The 16,277-nt window shown below is 51.4% G+C and overlaps 1 protein-coding gene across 1 annotated transcript in view; it reads right to left on the reverse strand.

The window, feature by feature from the left end:
- Nucleotides 1–1,130: 1,130 nt before the first annotated feature.
- nphs2 (NPHS2 stomatin family member, podocin) overlaps nucleotides 1,131–16,277 on the reverse strand; it is a 69,542-nt gene continuing 54,395 nt past the window's right edge. The window contains exons 9-10 of the mRNA XM_038793508.1: nucleotides 15,296–15,374; nucleotides 1,131–1,501 (exon numbers count right to left, since the gene is read on the reverse strand). Coding sequence (XP_038649436.1) covers nucleotides 1,220–1,501; nucleotides 15,296–15,374 — 361 coding nt within the window. The 3' untranslated portion in view covers nucleotides 1,131–1,219. The remainder of the gene's footprint in view (nucleotides 1,502–15,295; nucleotides 15,375–16,277) is intronic.

Here is a 16,277-nt window from a genome sequence, read left to right on the forward strand (position 1 = left end):
CAGGGAGCTGTCTTCTCCGTTTTAAACCACAGACCTGGCACCCGAAGTGTTCCTATCCCTGTGCAGTGCTAGCCCATCCGGCAAATCATTTAAGACTGGGCGGTCCTTAATTGGTCACTCTGCATACTATCGCGTCTACAACACCATATCGGCCGGGAGCGGGTTTTAAATCCGCTTCTGGCTGCGCCAACTTCGGACACGCCCTGAATGTAAAATATAGGCCACTGTTCTGATGTCGAAGACTGACAATGTAAGTGTAAACATGCCTGTGTTAAGGTCTTCAAGTTTGCTGAACTAGCACATCAACATATTTTGCTGAGGAACCCTTAAACTGAACTGCAGTGCATCAGTCAAAATAGTATTAGTTATTATGCAACCATTCTTTAAAAAAAAACTGCACCCAATATTAAGAATTGTTGGCATTAAACACAGATAAGGGGGCTGGTTAGCTCAATTAGCTAGATGGCCGATGTGTAGTTTAGAATAAAGCCAGAAGAGTGGGTTGGATTCCCATTCCGGCTGAGGTCGACTTCAGACTCCCTCCTCATTCTGTCCCTGAGACTGGAAGTCAATATGGCAAAAGCACCACTAACAAAAACCACCAGGAAAGTAGTTCAGAGTGAAGCATCAACAGATAATGAGCCAGGAACCGGGCAGCACACACATGAAGGAACGGAACACGGGGGAAGGGGAGCATTGAAGAATAATATAGGAAAAATGCATAGATGTGGAAGTCACAGGATCTTGTGACCTCTTGCAGATAACAGTTTGTAGCGGGACTTATTTTAGTCACTGTCAGCTTTGGAACACAGCTCTTAAAATAATGCTTACTCTTCCCACAGTCTTCCTGTAAGCATTTCTGTATTGTAGCAGACATTGCACTTGTGATGGTAACAAGGACAACTTGCTCTTCGACAGATGTACAAGGCATTCTATTTGATAATAGTCTGTGGCAAGGGATCTGTATTTTAATGTTCCACTCCTTTTGATTGTGAACTTGTTGCTCTCTATTACCTGACTTCATTAAGTACTAACCCTGTTTTTTTTCTTAACTTCCATAAACGTTGAATAATTTATGCAAAACACTTTCAATAAAATGTTGCCTTGCCTCAGAATTAATTTGCAGATTGGTGGCTGGCTGTGCAGTTCGGTACCTATATATCTGGCATAAAGAAATAGTATATAATACATGTCAACTCGAATTGAGTCATTCCTATCACTACAACATTGGAGAGTCAGTCTTGGTTTCCCGCAGCTGAGGTTCTGCTGTGTCTCGCGCTCCAGCGGCAGCAGTGCCCACGAAAGGTTTCTGGGTAACAGTTGACATGGCATTAGGGAGTTCAAAAGGCACAGGTAAGATGACAGTAGATGTTTTCTCGGCGGAAAGCGCTTGTAGTGTGTGAAGGTAGTGCAGTTGGACAGCAGCAGAAGATCCACACAGAACATCCGCTGCAATTTTCAGAGCTTCTGAGGCCTCTTTTTCAGCTTCAGCTGCAATCACCTGCAATTTATTTACAAAGATTTGAGAGTTAGGCTTGCGACAAATCATTTCTGTTTGAAGAACTCATACTTTCATTCGTTCTTAGGGTGAAGAATAATTTATTTAATTGGTCCATCTCGATGGTAAAAAAAATGTTAATTCACCTCATACAATTAATAAAGGTAAGTTTTCCTTCTGTCTTCCAAACAGTATAAATGTTACCATTACGTTTTTGCTCCTTCTCCCATCATCATTTCTTGAGACAAAAAGACCGACATAATTATATTTCTTTGTAAAATAACTACAAGGGGTCCTAAAGAAAATGTCTGCAATCCTTTCGGTGTTATAAAGAGAAATGGGTAATTGTTAGCATTTCTTTGTTTTCCTTTGCCATGTTTTATATCTTAAAGTGACTTCTGGACTTCCGGTTGCGGCTATGACCAGCTAAGTCGCACATTTGGCAGCTCCTGCGACAAAGGTGTTTAAGGGCCGATTGGAGGGCCCCGACGGTACTGTAAAGACGAATCCCGGTGGGGGAAGGCTCCCTGAGGAGAGTGAGACCAACTTTATGGTCGGTACTCGGAGTGGGGCGACAAAAAAAGCGGCAGCAGCTCCCCGAAAAAAGCAGGGGAAGAGGACCAAAATGGCGGCCGGTGGCGCACTAGAAGATTGGAGAAAATGGGCGGAGGAGCAGCAGGCCGCTCTCCTCCGGTGTTTTACGGAGCTGAAAGTGGAACTCTTAGAGTCTATGAACGCGACGACCACAAGGCTGATGGGGGCCCAGGCGACCCAAGAGGCGTCGATAAGAGAGCTGCAGCAGGAGATGACTGCAAGGGAGGAGGAGGCCACGGTCCTCGTGGGAAAGGTGGAGGTGCACGAGGCACTCCACCTGAAATGGCAGAGCCGCTTTGAGGAGCTGGACACTCGAATGAGGCGGAAGAACTTGAGGATCCTGGGCCTAGCAGAAGGCCTGGAGGGGCCTGATCTCCCGAAATATGTAGCGGAGATGCTGAGCTCCCTGATGGGAGAGGGGGCCGGTCCATCGCCCCTGGAGCTGGAAGAAGCATATCGGGTCATGGCTAGGCGGCCTAGGGCGAACGAGCCCCCGAGGGCGGTGCTGGTGCGATTCCAGCGTTTCTGTGATCGGGAGAAAGTGCTGAGGTGGGCCAAGAGGGAGAAAAGCAGCAAATGGGAGAATTCGACGGTGCGGATATATCAGGACTGGAGTGCGGAGGTGGCAAAGCGGCGGGCCCGGTTTAACCGGACGAAGGCGGTGCTGCACACAAAGAGGATCAAGTTCGGAATGCTGCAGCCAGCGCGCTTGTGGGTCACCTACAAGGACCAGCACCATTACTTTGAGACCCCAGAGGAGGCATGGACTTTTGTTCGGGAGGAAAAGCTGGACCTGAACTAGAACTTGGGAACGCCGGCGGTCGAGGCCGCCCGAGTACCCTTGACTGATCAAGTGGCCCATGTCTTTCTTAGGCCAGGTCGGAACTTGGTTAAAGTTGATGGATCGTTTGGTTTCTTTGAAACTTGTGTTATGGGGGGTTTCTTTGTTCCTTTTTGTGTGTCTCTTCCCGTTGCCAACTTCCCTTAATTATTGTTGTTGTAGGGGGGGCTTTTTTACTGTTTTTTGATCTGTTCTTTAAGGGTTATGGTTACTGTTCTGTTCGATGGAGGGTGATGGTTAAATACGTTATTATTGGGTAGTTATTTAGTTATGCAGGCATAGTTATGTATTTATGTATTTATTTGAGATTTGTTATTTATATTGTTATATTGTTAAGTTGGGGAGGCGGGACGGGGGGGGTGCAAGTTGGTTATGCGTGTTTTCTTTTTCTCTTTTTTCTTCCTCTCGTATTAAGGGGGCTTTTTTATGGGCTTGGATGGGGACGGGGGTGGAATTGAAGATGGCGGGGTAGGGTGTGGCCGGGCGAAAGCGCGGGCTTTCCCCTGTTTCCCGCGCGCGGGACGGAGGAAGGGGGAGGAGAGAAGAGTGGGGTGTGGCCAGCAATGGCGGCTTTTCCCGCGCTGAAGCGGGGTCAGAGAGGGATGGCAAGGGGGGGGGGGGGGAGGCCCCACCCCCCCCACATCGGGAGGAGTCGGAGTGTGGCAGGGGCAGCCGGGTCAGCGAAAACCAGCTGACTCTCGGGAGTACGATGGTGGATACACCGCGGCTAGGAGGGGTCCTAGCCGGGGGGGGGGGGGGGGGGGAGGGGGGTTAGGGGGGGATACCGGGTTGCTGCTGGAAAGGCCGAGGACGGGAAGGGAAGAACGGGAGGAGAGAGGGGGGGGGGGCCATCGCCATGGGGAATGGGTCAGAAGGGGAGGGTCGACCCGGGGCGAACAGGGGACAGGACAATGGCTAATAGACAGGGGAAAGGGACGGGTCGCTCCGCGACCCGGTTGATTACTTGGAACGTGAGGGGGCTGAATGGGCCGGTCAAGAGATCAAGGGTTTTTTCACACCTAAAGGGACTGCAGGCGGATGTGGCAATGTTGCAGGAGACTCACTTGAGAGTAGTAGACCAGGTACGCCTGAGAAGGGGGTGGGTGGGACAGGTGTTCCACTCAGGCTTGGACGCAAAGAACCGGGGGGTGGCGATTTTGGTGGGAAAGAGGGTGTCGTTCGTGGCGGCGCAGGTGGTAGCAGATAAGGAGGGTAGGTACGTGATGGTGAAGGGTAGGCTGCAGGGAGAGAATGTGGTGCTGGTGAATGTGTATGCCCCGAATTGGGATGACGCGGGTTTTATGAGGCGCCTGTTGGGCCTCATTCCGGGTCTGGAGGCAGGGGGCCTGATCATGGGGGGGGACTTCAATACAGTGCTCGACCCTGGGCTGGACAGATCGAGTTCCAGGACGAATAGGAGGCCGGCAGCGGCGGAGGTGCTAAGGGGGTTCATGGAGCAGATGGGGGGGGTAGACCCTTGGAGATTTGGCAGGCCAAGGGCGAGGGAGTATTCTTTTTTCTCCCACGTCCACAGGGTGTACTCCAGAATAGACTTTTTTGTACTGAGCAGGGGGCTGATTTCGAGAGTGCAGGACACGGAGTACTCGGCCATTGCGATTTCGGACCATGCGCCACACTGGGTAGAGGTAGAACTGGGGGAAGCACGGGACCAGCGCCCGTTGTGGCGCCTGGATGTGGGGCTGCTGGCGGACGATGAGGTGTGCGGAAGGGTCCGGAAGGGCATTGAGAGATATCTGGGCACGAACGACACGGGCGAGGTGAAGGTGGGGGTAGTCTGGGAGGCCCTGAAGGCAGTGATCAGAGGAGAGCTGATCTCCATAAGGGCACACAGAGAAAGGAAGGAGAGGCAGGAGAGGGAGAGACTGGTGGGGGAACTTATAGAAGTGGACAGGAGATATGCGGAGACACCAGAGGAGGGGCTGTTGAGGGAGCGGCGCAGTTTACAGGCCCAGTTTGACCTACTGACCACTAGGAAGGCGGAGACGCAATGGAGAAGGGCACAGGGCGCGGTCTATGAGTACGGGGAAAAGGCCAGCAGGATGCTAGCACACCAGCTGCGCAAGCGAGATGCAGCCAGAGAGATTGGGGGAGTGAGAGAGAAGGGAGGGAACGTAGTGCAGAAGGGGCAAGAGGTGAACGGGGTCTTCAGGGATTTCTACAGGGAATTGTACCGGTCTGAGCCGCCCAGGAGGAGGGGGGGAATGGAGAACTTCCTCGATAGATTGAGGTTCCCAAAGGTCCAGGAGGAACGGGTGGAGGGGCTGGGGGCGCCGATAGAGCTGCAGGAGCTAGTTAAAGGGATAGGCCAGATGCAGGCGGGGAAGGCGCCGGGGCCGGATGGGTTCCCGGTGGAATTTTATAAGAAGTATGTGGACTTGGTGGGTCCAGTGCTGGTGCGAGCCTTCAATGAGGCGCGAGAGGGGGGGGTTCTGCCCCCGACAATGTCACAGGCCCTGATCTCCTTGATCCTGAAGCGGGACAAAGACCCTGTACAGTGCGGGTCCTACAGGCCTATCTCCCTCTTGAATGTAGATGCCAAACTGTTGGCAAAGGTCCTGGCAACCAGAATAGAGGATTGTGTGCCAGGGGTAATCCATGAGGACCAGACGGGGTTCGTAAAGGGACGACAACTTAACACAAATGTCCGGAGACTGTTGAATGTGATTATGATGCCAGCAGTGGAGGGGGAGGCTGAGATAGTGGTAGCACTGGATGCGGAGAAGGCATTCGATAGGGTGGAGTGGGAATACCTGTGGGAGACGCTGGAACGGATTGGGTTTGGGGAGGGATTTATCAAGTGGGTGAAGCTGCTGTATTCGGCCCCGATGGCGAGTGTGGTTACAAACGGGAGGAGGTCAGAGTATTTTGGGCTCCATCGAGGTACCAGGCAGGGATGCCCCCATCCCCCTTACTATTTGCATTAGCAATCGAACCGTTGGCGATGGCACTGAGGGGTTCAGGGGGGTGGAGAGGACTGACAAGGGGAGGGGAGGAACATCGGGTATCACTCTATGCGGATGATTTGTTGTTATATGTGGCGGACCCGGAAGGGGGAATGCCGGAGGTAATGGAAATACTAGCGGAGTTTGGGGACTTTTCGGGATATAAATTAAATGTGGGTAAAAGTGAGGTCTTTGTGATACACCCAGGAGATCAGGGGGAGGGAATTGGGCGGCTCCCCTTTAAGAGAGCAGTAAAGAGCTTCAGGTACTTGGGGGTGCAGGTGGCAAGGAACTGGGGGACCCTCCACAAGCTGAATTTTTCAAGGCTGGTGGAGCAGATGGAGGAGGAGTTCAAGAGGTGGGACATGGTACCGCTGTCGCTAGCAGGGAGGGTGCAGTCAGTCAAAATGACGGTCCTCCCGAGGTTCTTGTTTCTGTTCCAGTGCTTGCCCATCTTTCTCCCCAGGGCCTTCTTCAAGAAGGTAACTAGCAGCATTATGGGCTATGTGTGGGCACATGGCACCCCTAGAGTGAGAAGGATTTTCTTGGAACGGAGTAGGGACAGTGGAGGATTAGCGCTACCCAATCTTTCCGGATACTACTGGGCGGCGAACGCATCGATGGTGCGCAAGTGGGTGATGGAGGGGGAGGGGGCAGCTTGGAAACGTATGGAGAGGGCGTCCTGTGGCAATACAAGCCTGGGGGCGCTAGTAACGGCACCATGGCCGCTCCCCCCCACAAGGTATACCACGAGTCCGGTGGTGGCGGCCACCCTTAAAATCTGGGGGCAGTGGAGGCGACACAGGGGGGAAGTGGGGGGTCTGATGGCGGCGCCACTGAGAGGGAACCACAGGTTTGTCCCGGGGAACACTGGCGGGGGATTCCAGAGCTGGCACAGGGCGGGCATCAGGCAACTGAGGGACATGTTCATAGAGGGGAGGTTTGCGAGCCTGGGAGAGCTGGAGGAGAAATTTGAGCTCCCCCCGGGGAACACGTTTAGATACCTGCAGGTGAAGGCATTTGCCAGACGACAGGTGGAAGGATTTCCCTTGCTTCCCGATAGAGGGGTGAGTGATAGGGTGCTGTCAGGGGTCTGGGTCGGAGAAGGGAAGGTCTCGGACATCTACAAAATAATGCAGGAGGTGGAGGAGGTATCGATAGAGGAGCTGAAAGACAAGTGGGAAGCGGAGCTGGGAGAGCAGATAGAAGATGGGACATGGGCGGATGCCTTAGAGAGGGTCAATTCGTCGTCGTCGTGCGCAAGGTTGGGCCTCATCCAATTTAAGGTGCTGCACAGAGCCCATATGACGGGGACTAGGATGAGTCGGTTCTTCGGGGGTGAGGACACGTGTGTTAGGTGTTCGGGAAGCCCTGCGAACCATGTACATATGTTCTGGATGTGCCCGGCACTGGAAGAGTTCTGGGAGGGGGTGGCGGGGACGGTATCGAGAGTGGTGGGAACCAGGGTCAAACCAGGGTGGGGGCTAGCGATTTTTGGGGTTGGGGTGGAGCCAGGAGTACAGGAGGCAAGGGAGGCCGGAATATTGGCCTTTGCGTCCTTGGTAGCTCGGAGAAGGATCTTGATTCAGTGGAGGGACACAAGGCCACCAAGTGTTAACACCTGGTTAAACGACATGGCAAGCTTCATCCAATTGGAAAGAATCAAATTCGCCCTGAGAGGGTCGGTACAGGGGTTCTTCCGGCGGTGGCAGCCCTTCCTTGACTTTCTGGATCAGAGATAGGAACTGGAGGCCGAAACAGCAGCAACCCGGGGAGAAAGGGGGGGGGGGGGGGGGGAGGGAGGGGGGGGGGATAGCAACGAAGGGAGCACGTCAGCGGGGGGTCGCGGGCAATGACTGCCCGAGGCCATCGGCAGAAAGGGAAAAACGGTTTGGTTGCTAGACTGGTAGCGCGGGGGGGGGGGGGGGGGGGGGGGGAGAGGGTGGGGGGGTGCGCGCGGGGGAGGGCGTGGGGAGGATTTTCCAGGGGGGATTTGTTGTGTTATAATTTAAAATGTAGTAGGGGTAAATGTTTGTATCGAAAAATTTCAATAAAAATTATTTAAAAAAAAAAAATAAAGTGACTTCTGAACAGAAACATTTTATATAACCTGCCTCCCATCCTCACACCCTCTCAGTCCACTAGTGGCAACATGTAAAAGGAATGCTGCTCACATTCCAGTGTTCCCATTCATATCACTGGACTAGAACATCTTTATGTCACATGCTGAGTTAAACCAACAAGTCGTGGTTAGATTAGAGTACAGTAAGAAGTCTTACAACACCAGGTTAAAGTCCAACATGTATGTTTCAAACACTAGCTTTCGGAGCACTGCTCCTTCCTCAGGTGAATGAAGAGGTATGTTCCAGAAACATATATACAGTAGTCCCCCGTTATACCGCGCTCCGCAATACCGCGGTTCGCGATATACCGCGGGGGGCTTATGGACCCCAACTGTCAGTTGTGTCAATTTCAGCAGCCGGCTGATTGTTTCAGTGAGAGAGCAGCTTCCCTCTCCGGATCAAAGTGAGCCGGCCGCTGAAATTGACACTGCCGGCTGCTCTCTCCCTCCAATCCAACTTTTAAGTTTTAATGTTTCTGATTGGAGGGAGAGAGCAGCTGGCAGTGTCAATTTCAGCGGCCAGCTCACTTTGATCCGGAGAGGGCAGCTGCTCTCTCACTGAATGAATCAGCCGGCCGCTGAAATTGACACTGACCGCTGCTCTCTCCCTCCAATCAGTACCCCAGCAGCCACGGCCTGTACCCCAGCAGCCACAGCCTGCACCCCAGCAGCCACAGCCTGTACCCCAGCAGCCACAGCCTGAAGCCCAGCAGCCACAGCCTGTACCTCAGCAGCCACGGCCTGAAGCCCAGCAGCCACAGCCTGAAGCCCAGCAGCCACAGCCTGAAGCCCAGCAGCCACAGCCTGTACCCCAGCAGCCACAGCCTGAACCCCAGCTACAGAGGGGAGGGGCGATGTGAGACCATGCTGGTCTTGTAGAGGTTTGTATGACCTCCTCCTGTGTTCTCTGCTCTCTCCCTCCAATCAGCCGGCAGTGTCAATTTCAGCGGCCGGCTCACTTTGATCCGGAGAGGGAAGCTGCTCTCTCACTGAAACAATCAGCCGGCCGCTGAAATTGACACTGCTGGCTGCTCTCTCCCTCCAATCAGAAACATTAAAACTTAAAAGTTGGATTGGAGGGAGAGAGCAGCGGGCAGTGTCAATTTCAGCGGCCGGCTGATTGTTTCAGTGAGAGAGCAGCTTCCCTCTCCGGATCAAAGTGAGCCGGCCGCTGAAATTGACACTGTTTTAATTAGATCCACGATGGGGGTTTTAAATTTATTTAAAAATCTATGCTAGCGCTTCCCATTGTGAGTCTACGGGGGTCTGACCTCTCCCCCCACCCCCCGTAGACTCTCAATGGGAATCGCTAGCATAGATTTTTAAATAAATTTAAAACCCCCATCGTGGATATCCGCGGCTCGGTTGCAACGCGGGTGGCTGTCTTGGACCCCAACACCCGCGTTATAAAGGGGGACTACTGTATAGACAAATTCAAAGATGCCAGACAATGCTTAGAATGCCAGCATTTGCAGGTAATTAAATCTTTACAGATCCAGAGACAGGGGTAACCCCAAGTTAAAGAGGTGTGAATTGTCTCTACCAGGACAGTTGGTAGGATTTCGCAAGCCCAGGCCAGATGATGGGGGGTGAATGTAATGCGACATGAATCCCAGGTCCCGGTTGAGGCCGCACTCATGTGTGCGGAACTTGGCTATAAGTTTCTGCTCAGCGATTCTCCGTTGTCGCGCGTCCTGAAGGCCGCCTTGGAGAACGTTAACTCGGAGATCAGAGGCTGAATGCCCTTGACTACTGAAGTGTTCCCTGACTGGAAGGGAACATTCCTGCCTGGTGATTGTCGCGCGATGTCCGTTCATTCGTTGTCACAGCGTCTGCATGGTCTCGCCAATGTACCACGCTTCGGGACATCCTTTCCTGCAGCATATGAGGTAGGCAACATTGGCCGAGGCGCACAAGTATGTACCGCTTACCTGGTGGGTGGTGTTCTCACGAGTAATTGTGGTATCCATGCCGATGATCTGGCACGTCTTGCAGAGATTGCCATGGCAGGGTTGTGTGGTGTCATGGTCGCTGTTCCGAAGGCTGGGTAGTTTGCTGCAAAAAATTGTTTTTTTGAGGTTGCGCAGTTGTTTGAAGGCAAGTAGTTAGGGTATGGGGATGAGTACGTCGTCCAGTACTTTCCCGGAGGGAGAAATTATGACATCTTCTTCGCAGCCTTCAACATGTCATCGATGAAGGGAGGTGGCACAGGATGGGTGGTCATGGGAGGGGCTGGAAACTGGGAGAAGTGGGGGGTGTGGGTGTGGGATGGGATATTTGTGCCGTCGGCCAGGCCCCCTTGTCGGCAAACTTGGAGACGATTAGAGCGCATCAGCCTGGGCTTGTGTTGTGCGGCCACCTGTTCTTGTCCGTTCCTGGGCCCCATACCCATCCTCACCCTCCCCTCATTCTCCTCATCGGACAAGACCCGGCATTCATCATCATCCTCCAGCAAGTCGCCCCTTTGCTGCACGATGTTGTGGAGGATTCAGCAGGCCACCACGATGTGGGAGATTCTCCTAGTGCCCCTCCAGAGCGGTCCAGGCACCTGAACCGCATCTTCAGGATGCCAAAGCACCATCGATCACGCCCCTAGTCGTGGGATGGACGCTTTGTAACAGGTATCCGCTGTCACTGGAGCTAACCCCTCACCCGGGGGATGCGCCTCGAAGATTTCAGGAACCTTCAAGTGTGCCAGATGAAGGCTTCATACAAATATCCGGGTATTGGGCACAGACGTGCATGATGTGCTTCTTGTGGTCACACACCAGCTGCACGTTCATCGAGTGCAACCCCTTTCGGTTTGAGAAGACTGGCCTGTCATGGGACTGTCCTGGTAGGGGACATGCATCCCGCCAATCACTCGATGGACTTGGGGCATCTTGCCGATGATGGCGAACCCCACTGCCTGGGTATCCTGATGGGCTCGCTCCACATTGAAATTGATATATTGTGCTGACCTGGTGTATAGGACCTCCATGAAGGCACAGATGCACCTGTGCACCGAGGTCAGTGTTATACCAGATAGGTCCCCGCTCGGCATCAGGAAGGACCCCGTGGCATGGACGTTCAGGGCGACCATCACCTTTACGGCCACTGGGAGAAGATACTCCGCGGTGCCAGATCTGCCATGATCCAGCAGGTCCTCGAATGACAGGCACTGCCAGTACACACGAGGCTTTGTGCAGTGCCTCCTTTACACTTCCTCCTCGGCCTGCTGGGAAGCCGGCACTCCATCCTCACCGCTGGCTCTTGTTCCTCTGGGGCAGGCTCTGCTGCTGCAGGATCATCCTCGCGCAGCTCCAGCTTATACAGCCTCAGTACATCCCCCAGTGTTGCAGCAATCAGGATGAAGGCCACCATTCCTGATTGAGTTCCAAAGTCTGCAGGGTGTGACAGTGAGATATGTTATCATGGTGCATAACCCTGTGCCTAACCAGGTCCACCTGGCAATATGGTGGCCCTGGTCTGCACTGCAGAACCTGTCCCTGCATGTCCCCCTTCCTCTCCACCTCCTCCCCATTCCCACGCACATCCCCCGGCTGTTCCACCTGGCACTCTTCCCGGCACCGTGGGGGCCTTTGATCCTGGCGCCCATCCCAGCTGCCTGAGGCATGTCCCTCCTCCCTCGAAATCATTGAACATCATGGACTGGGAAAGATAAATGAAAAAGTACACAGGCTACTATCATCAGCTAATACCTTCATCAGAACAAACCATGCCACATGGTATTCAAGAGATATCTAAGACTAGGGCATTGGCACCAGCTGTGTCTCTCTAAACAACATTCTCAAATGAGTGTGCACCAGGGTTAGGATGAAACCCTTGAAGCGTTTTCATTCAGGATAGAAATGCAGTCGCTTGTGTTATTATATATATATATTTTTTTTTTAATTTCCAATTTTAGAGGCAATTTAGCGTCGCCAATCCTCCTATGCTGCACTTCTTTGGGTTTGTGGGGTGAGACCCACACAGAACATAGAACATAGAACAGACCAGCACAGAACAGGCCCTTCGGCCCTCGATGCTGTGCCGAGCAATGATCACCCTACTCAAGCCAACGTATCCACCCTATACCAGTAACCCCCCCCCAATTAACCTTATTTTTTAGGACACTAAGGGCAATTTATCATGGCCAATCCACCTAACCCGCACATCTTTGGACTGTGGGAGGAAACCGGAGCACCCGGAGGAAACCCACGCACACACGGGGAGGACAGACAAGGGGAGAATGTGCAAACTCCACAAGGACAGTGACCCGGGATCGAACCCGGGTCCCTCGGCGCCATGAGGCAGCAGTGCTAACCACTGAGTCATCTGTGTTTGTATTAACGTCAAACGTATTGCCGACCCAGATAAAACCCAACAGTTCCCTACCTCGATTGAACAGGCATTTCACAGAGTGCAGAAGTGAAATGCAACATACTTCAGCACACCATCTACAATCCTGCACCCTCAGCATATGGGAAGCAAGAACAGTTTGAGGCTAACAGCACAGTAATGGAGCCTATTATTGAAGTCAAGCGGTCTGCCCTCATTAATTACAAGAGAGATGTGAGTGACAAGACTCTGAATGCATGAAGGACAGCTCAAGTAAATTCTAACACACAGCGAAGCAGTGTGCCAATACCTACTGGTTACAACTCTGCCAGAACATCCAGATGTCCCTTGACACTGCGAATGCTCGGGCATGACTAAAGGCGTCAAAAAAGCAACATGTCGATCAGCAAATAAAACAACTCCATGGAAAACAGGCAGGGAAGCTTATCATCAACTACAATAAACAGTTGGAAAGATGTGGCTGTACTCCAGAGGGAACACTGTCACCAAGGAAGCTCTAGATGCCATAGAGAGGCTTCCTGGATATCAAACCCATACTGGAGGAGCTTAGCAAAGATATTGAACCTTAAGTAAAGCTAAGGATCTGATGTTATACTGCCTGAATTAATTTAGCATGGGTAAGTGGTGCCCCTACAGCACCTGCATGAACTTCTCTGTCTCTGCTGGATGAGAGGTGGGGGGGGGGGGGGGTGTGGAGAGAGAGAGAGAGAGAGCAGGAACTTTTACAATACTCCAGGATATGTGTGATACCAAGATTGAGACCCTGTAGTGGCGGTATAGATGCACAGGAGGTTGTGACCCAGTGGTCATTTCACCGTACAGAAGGTCTTTGTATATACGGCTGCCATCCACCTTCTGGACATGGCCAAGAAGCACATGTGTCATTAGCTAAGCAATCGGTATATGCTGATGGAATCAGCATGCTCCAAAACCTCAGACATGGTGAGCTTGTCCTGCCGAGATGTCAAGGATATATCTGAAGCAGTGAAATTGGAAACCATTCATGCTTTTTCCTCACCTGGCATATGTTGTCCAGGTCTCAGTGTGCTGAGGATGCAGCTTCAGTAAACTCACAGTTTAGTGTTCTCAATCAGGTTGATGTTGTTGTTCTACACTCTCTTTCTCAACTTGGACATAACAGCTGCTGTTATTGTGATGCATGTGTTGATTTCTGCACCAAGTGACAGATTGAGGCCGATTGTGGAGCCTAGATATGTGAAGCTATCAACAATCTCCAGTATTTCATTGCCAGTGCTGATAGATGGCAGTAGAGTAACATCCATGACATTTGTTTTCCTGAGGCTGAGGGTCAGTCATTTTGCTGGTATGAGAGAGTATGTCCTTTTGTAAAAGATTGTAGATGATATTGAGGGCAGCAATGAACTTTTACAGACTTTAGTTTTGAGGTTCGGGGAAGGAATGGGAGTAGATGTGTGATTTGTTCTGAGTCTAACAGTGAGGTAAGAGGAAAAACATGGCAAGTTAAGAATTTTTATCTCACAAGGCGCAAAACAGGAAACTTTTTTTTCCCAGGAGCAATGATCATGGTGGGACCTTCAAAATCCTGATAGCTTCTGATGTAGGGACTACCTATCTGGAAAGTTTCAAAGCATTAAAAAAGTGACAAGAAAAATCTGACGAAAGGTCTTAGACTTGAATGGTTAACATTGTTTCGCTCTACAGTTGCTGACACAGCCTGCTGAATGTTTCAATTTTTATTTATTTAAGGTTAAGAGAAAATTCTGGATGCTTTTGGAGTAAGTGATGAGAAGCAGTTACCAATGGCAAAAGGCTCAATAAACAGAGGACATGGATTGAAGATGATTGACAAAATAGTCAGCGGAGACTTTTTTTTAGTCAGTAAATGTTTGTGATCAGGAATGCACTGCCTGAAAAGTGGTAGATACAGATTCAAAAATAACTTTCAACAGAGTATTGAATAAACACTTGAAGAGAAAATGTTTTTTTAAGACTACAGGGTAAGGATAGGAGAGTGGGGAGTTTTGCACTGTATCATTCTATTGATTCTACTAATGAACAGCTGAAATGTTGAATGTTAATGTAAGAAGCTGGTATTGTATTTCAAATCATGGGCGTGTTTAACAGGATGTTTCTTGATGCCTGCAGTGCCAAGAGTGACCCGGCTATCAAACGGGGCTCGGTTTTCTTTTGGGCCTCGGCTGGGAACGTCCCACCAAGGTCGAACTCACCTTCATTTGCCAGGGTGGCACTGCCAGGCTGGCAGTGCTAATTCCACAGTGCCAGGCTGGCACTGCCAAGACACCCTGGTGGCAGCGGGAGTGCCAGCATACCACCCTGCCCAGAACCTGACCCCCCCCCCCCCGGGGGCTTTAGATGGCCTAGGAGAGCCTCCAAGTGCTGTTATACCTGGTTTGTGTGGCGAGGTCTCCCAGACGCGGGCTTTCCATCCCGGGCCTTGGAAGACTCCGATGCAGACATATTTAAGTGAGCCTAAGTGCCCAGTGAGGGCAAGATCCAGATCGCGACATCTTGCGAGATCTCGCGAGGCGTCCCGCGCGTGGCAAATCCTCTCACGAGATTTAACATCCTCATCGCGTCCTGAGTCGGGCATGACAGGGCCGGTTGGTCGGGCCCGATGTGACAAATCGATAGAGCTGGGTATCCCTGCCAGCTGAATATAACTATTTCTTGGGTGTAATCCAGCCATCCTCGCTTACCTTTTCATCCTTCCAAATTATGTTAAGAAAATGTTTATCATAGGATCTGTCTTTAGATGTTCCCTGCTGTCTATTCTCTATCTCTCACCACTGCCACCCACCACAACACTCTCTCTTAATCTGGAAAAGCAATGACTCCTAGTTTATAATGGCGTCTCTTTGTTTATGCATTAAAACAATTGATGAATTGACTTTGATACTTTATAATCTCTTGTGGATAATCCAGCATTTCCTTACCTTGGCTTTGGCTCGTCTGTGTGCTTCTGCTTCCACCGCTAATGAATACTGAAGTTCTGCTGGCAGACGGACATCTTTTCTGTGACCAAAGTTAGGTAACCGTTAATGGAATGTTATCCTTCACTGCATCAAGGCCTGCAACTTCACTCCAATGTCAACCTCAATTCTAACATTGGGCAGGTGTTAAAGAAAGAATACCAGTAATTACAGTCAGGCAATACTATCCGAACTTCAAATGGAGAGTTTCCAAAGTTTAAATATTAAGCTGATGTCATTTAGCCTGCTCCTTCTCCCTGCCATTTTGGAATTAATGTCTTTCACATTGTGTCACCTAGGAACTTGCCAGAGTTGCCCGACTCAATCAAGTGAGCTCAAGTGGCTATGCCTTTCAGGGTCAGACATTGGCTGGAATTCTCCTGCTGTTGGGATTCTCCTTTCCCGCTGGCAGCGCACCCCTCCCATGGAGGTTTCCCGCAGCACGGGGTGGCTGTAATGGGAAATTCCATTGCTAAGCGGTGAGAGTAGAGAATCCCGCTGCCAGTGAACGTAGCACCGCTGAGAGACATGCAGCTGGGAGACCGTTAATCCAGCATTGGACATTTTTCAACAGAAGTGAATTTTACAAGTCGATGGAAGCCACTGCCTATTGCTTATTAAAAATTCTAGTTCTGGGATTATCGGGTTCAAACTGATGTCTGCTTTGGTAACCTAAGCTGGTTCACAATGGATTTGGCCAGTTTTTTAAAAATTAAAGCCATTGGAGCCCAGGGGGCTGATTCTCTGTCCCGCGAGCCCTATTCGGCACGGCCCCCCCCCCCCCCCCCACCGGCAGCGGGATTCTCTATTCCGGCAGCTGGCCAATGGGGTTGCCCACTGCGGCCATCCCGCACCGTCAGGAAGCCCGCACTCCTGGGTGCGCTGCCAGCCAAGCAGCAGGCATTTAACTTCTTGTCCAAAGCAAAACTCAGGGCCGGAATTCTCT

This window comes from Scyliorhinus canicula, chromosome 4 (genome assembly GCF_902713615.1).
Source record: "Scyliorhinus canicula chromosome 4, sScyCan1.1, whole genome shotgun sequence".
In the NCBI taxonomy this organism is placed as follows: Eukaryota; Metazoa; Chordata; class Chondrichthyes; order Carcharhiniformes; family Scyliorhinidae; genus Scyliorhinus; species Scyliorhinus canicula.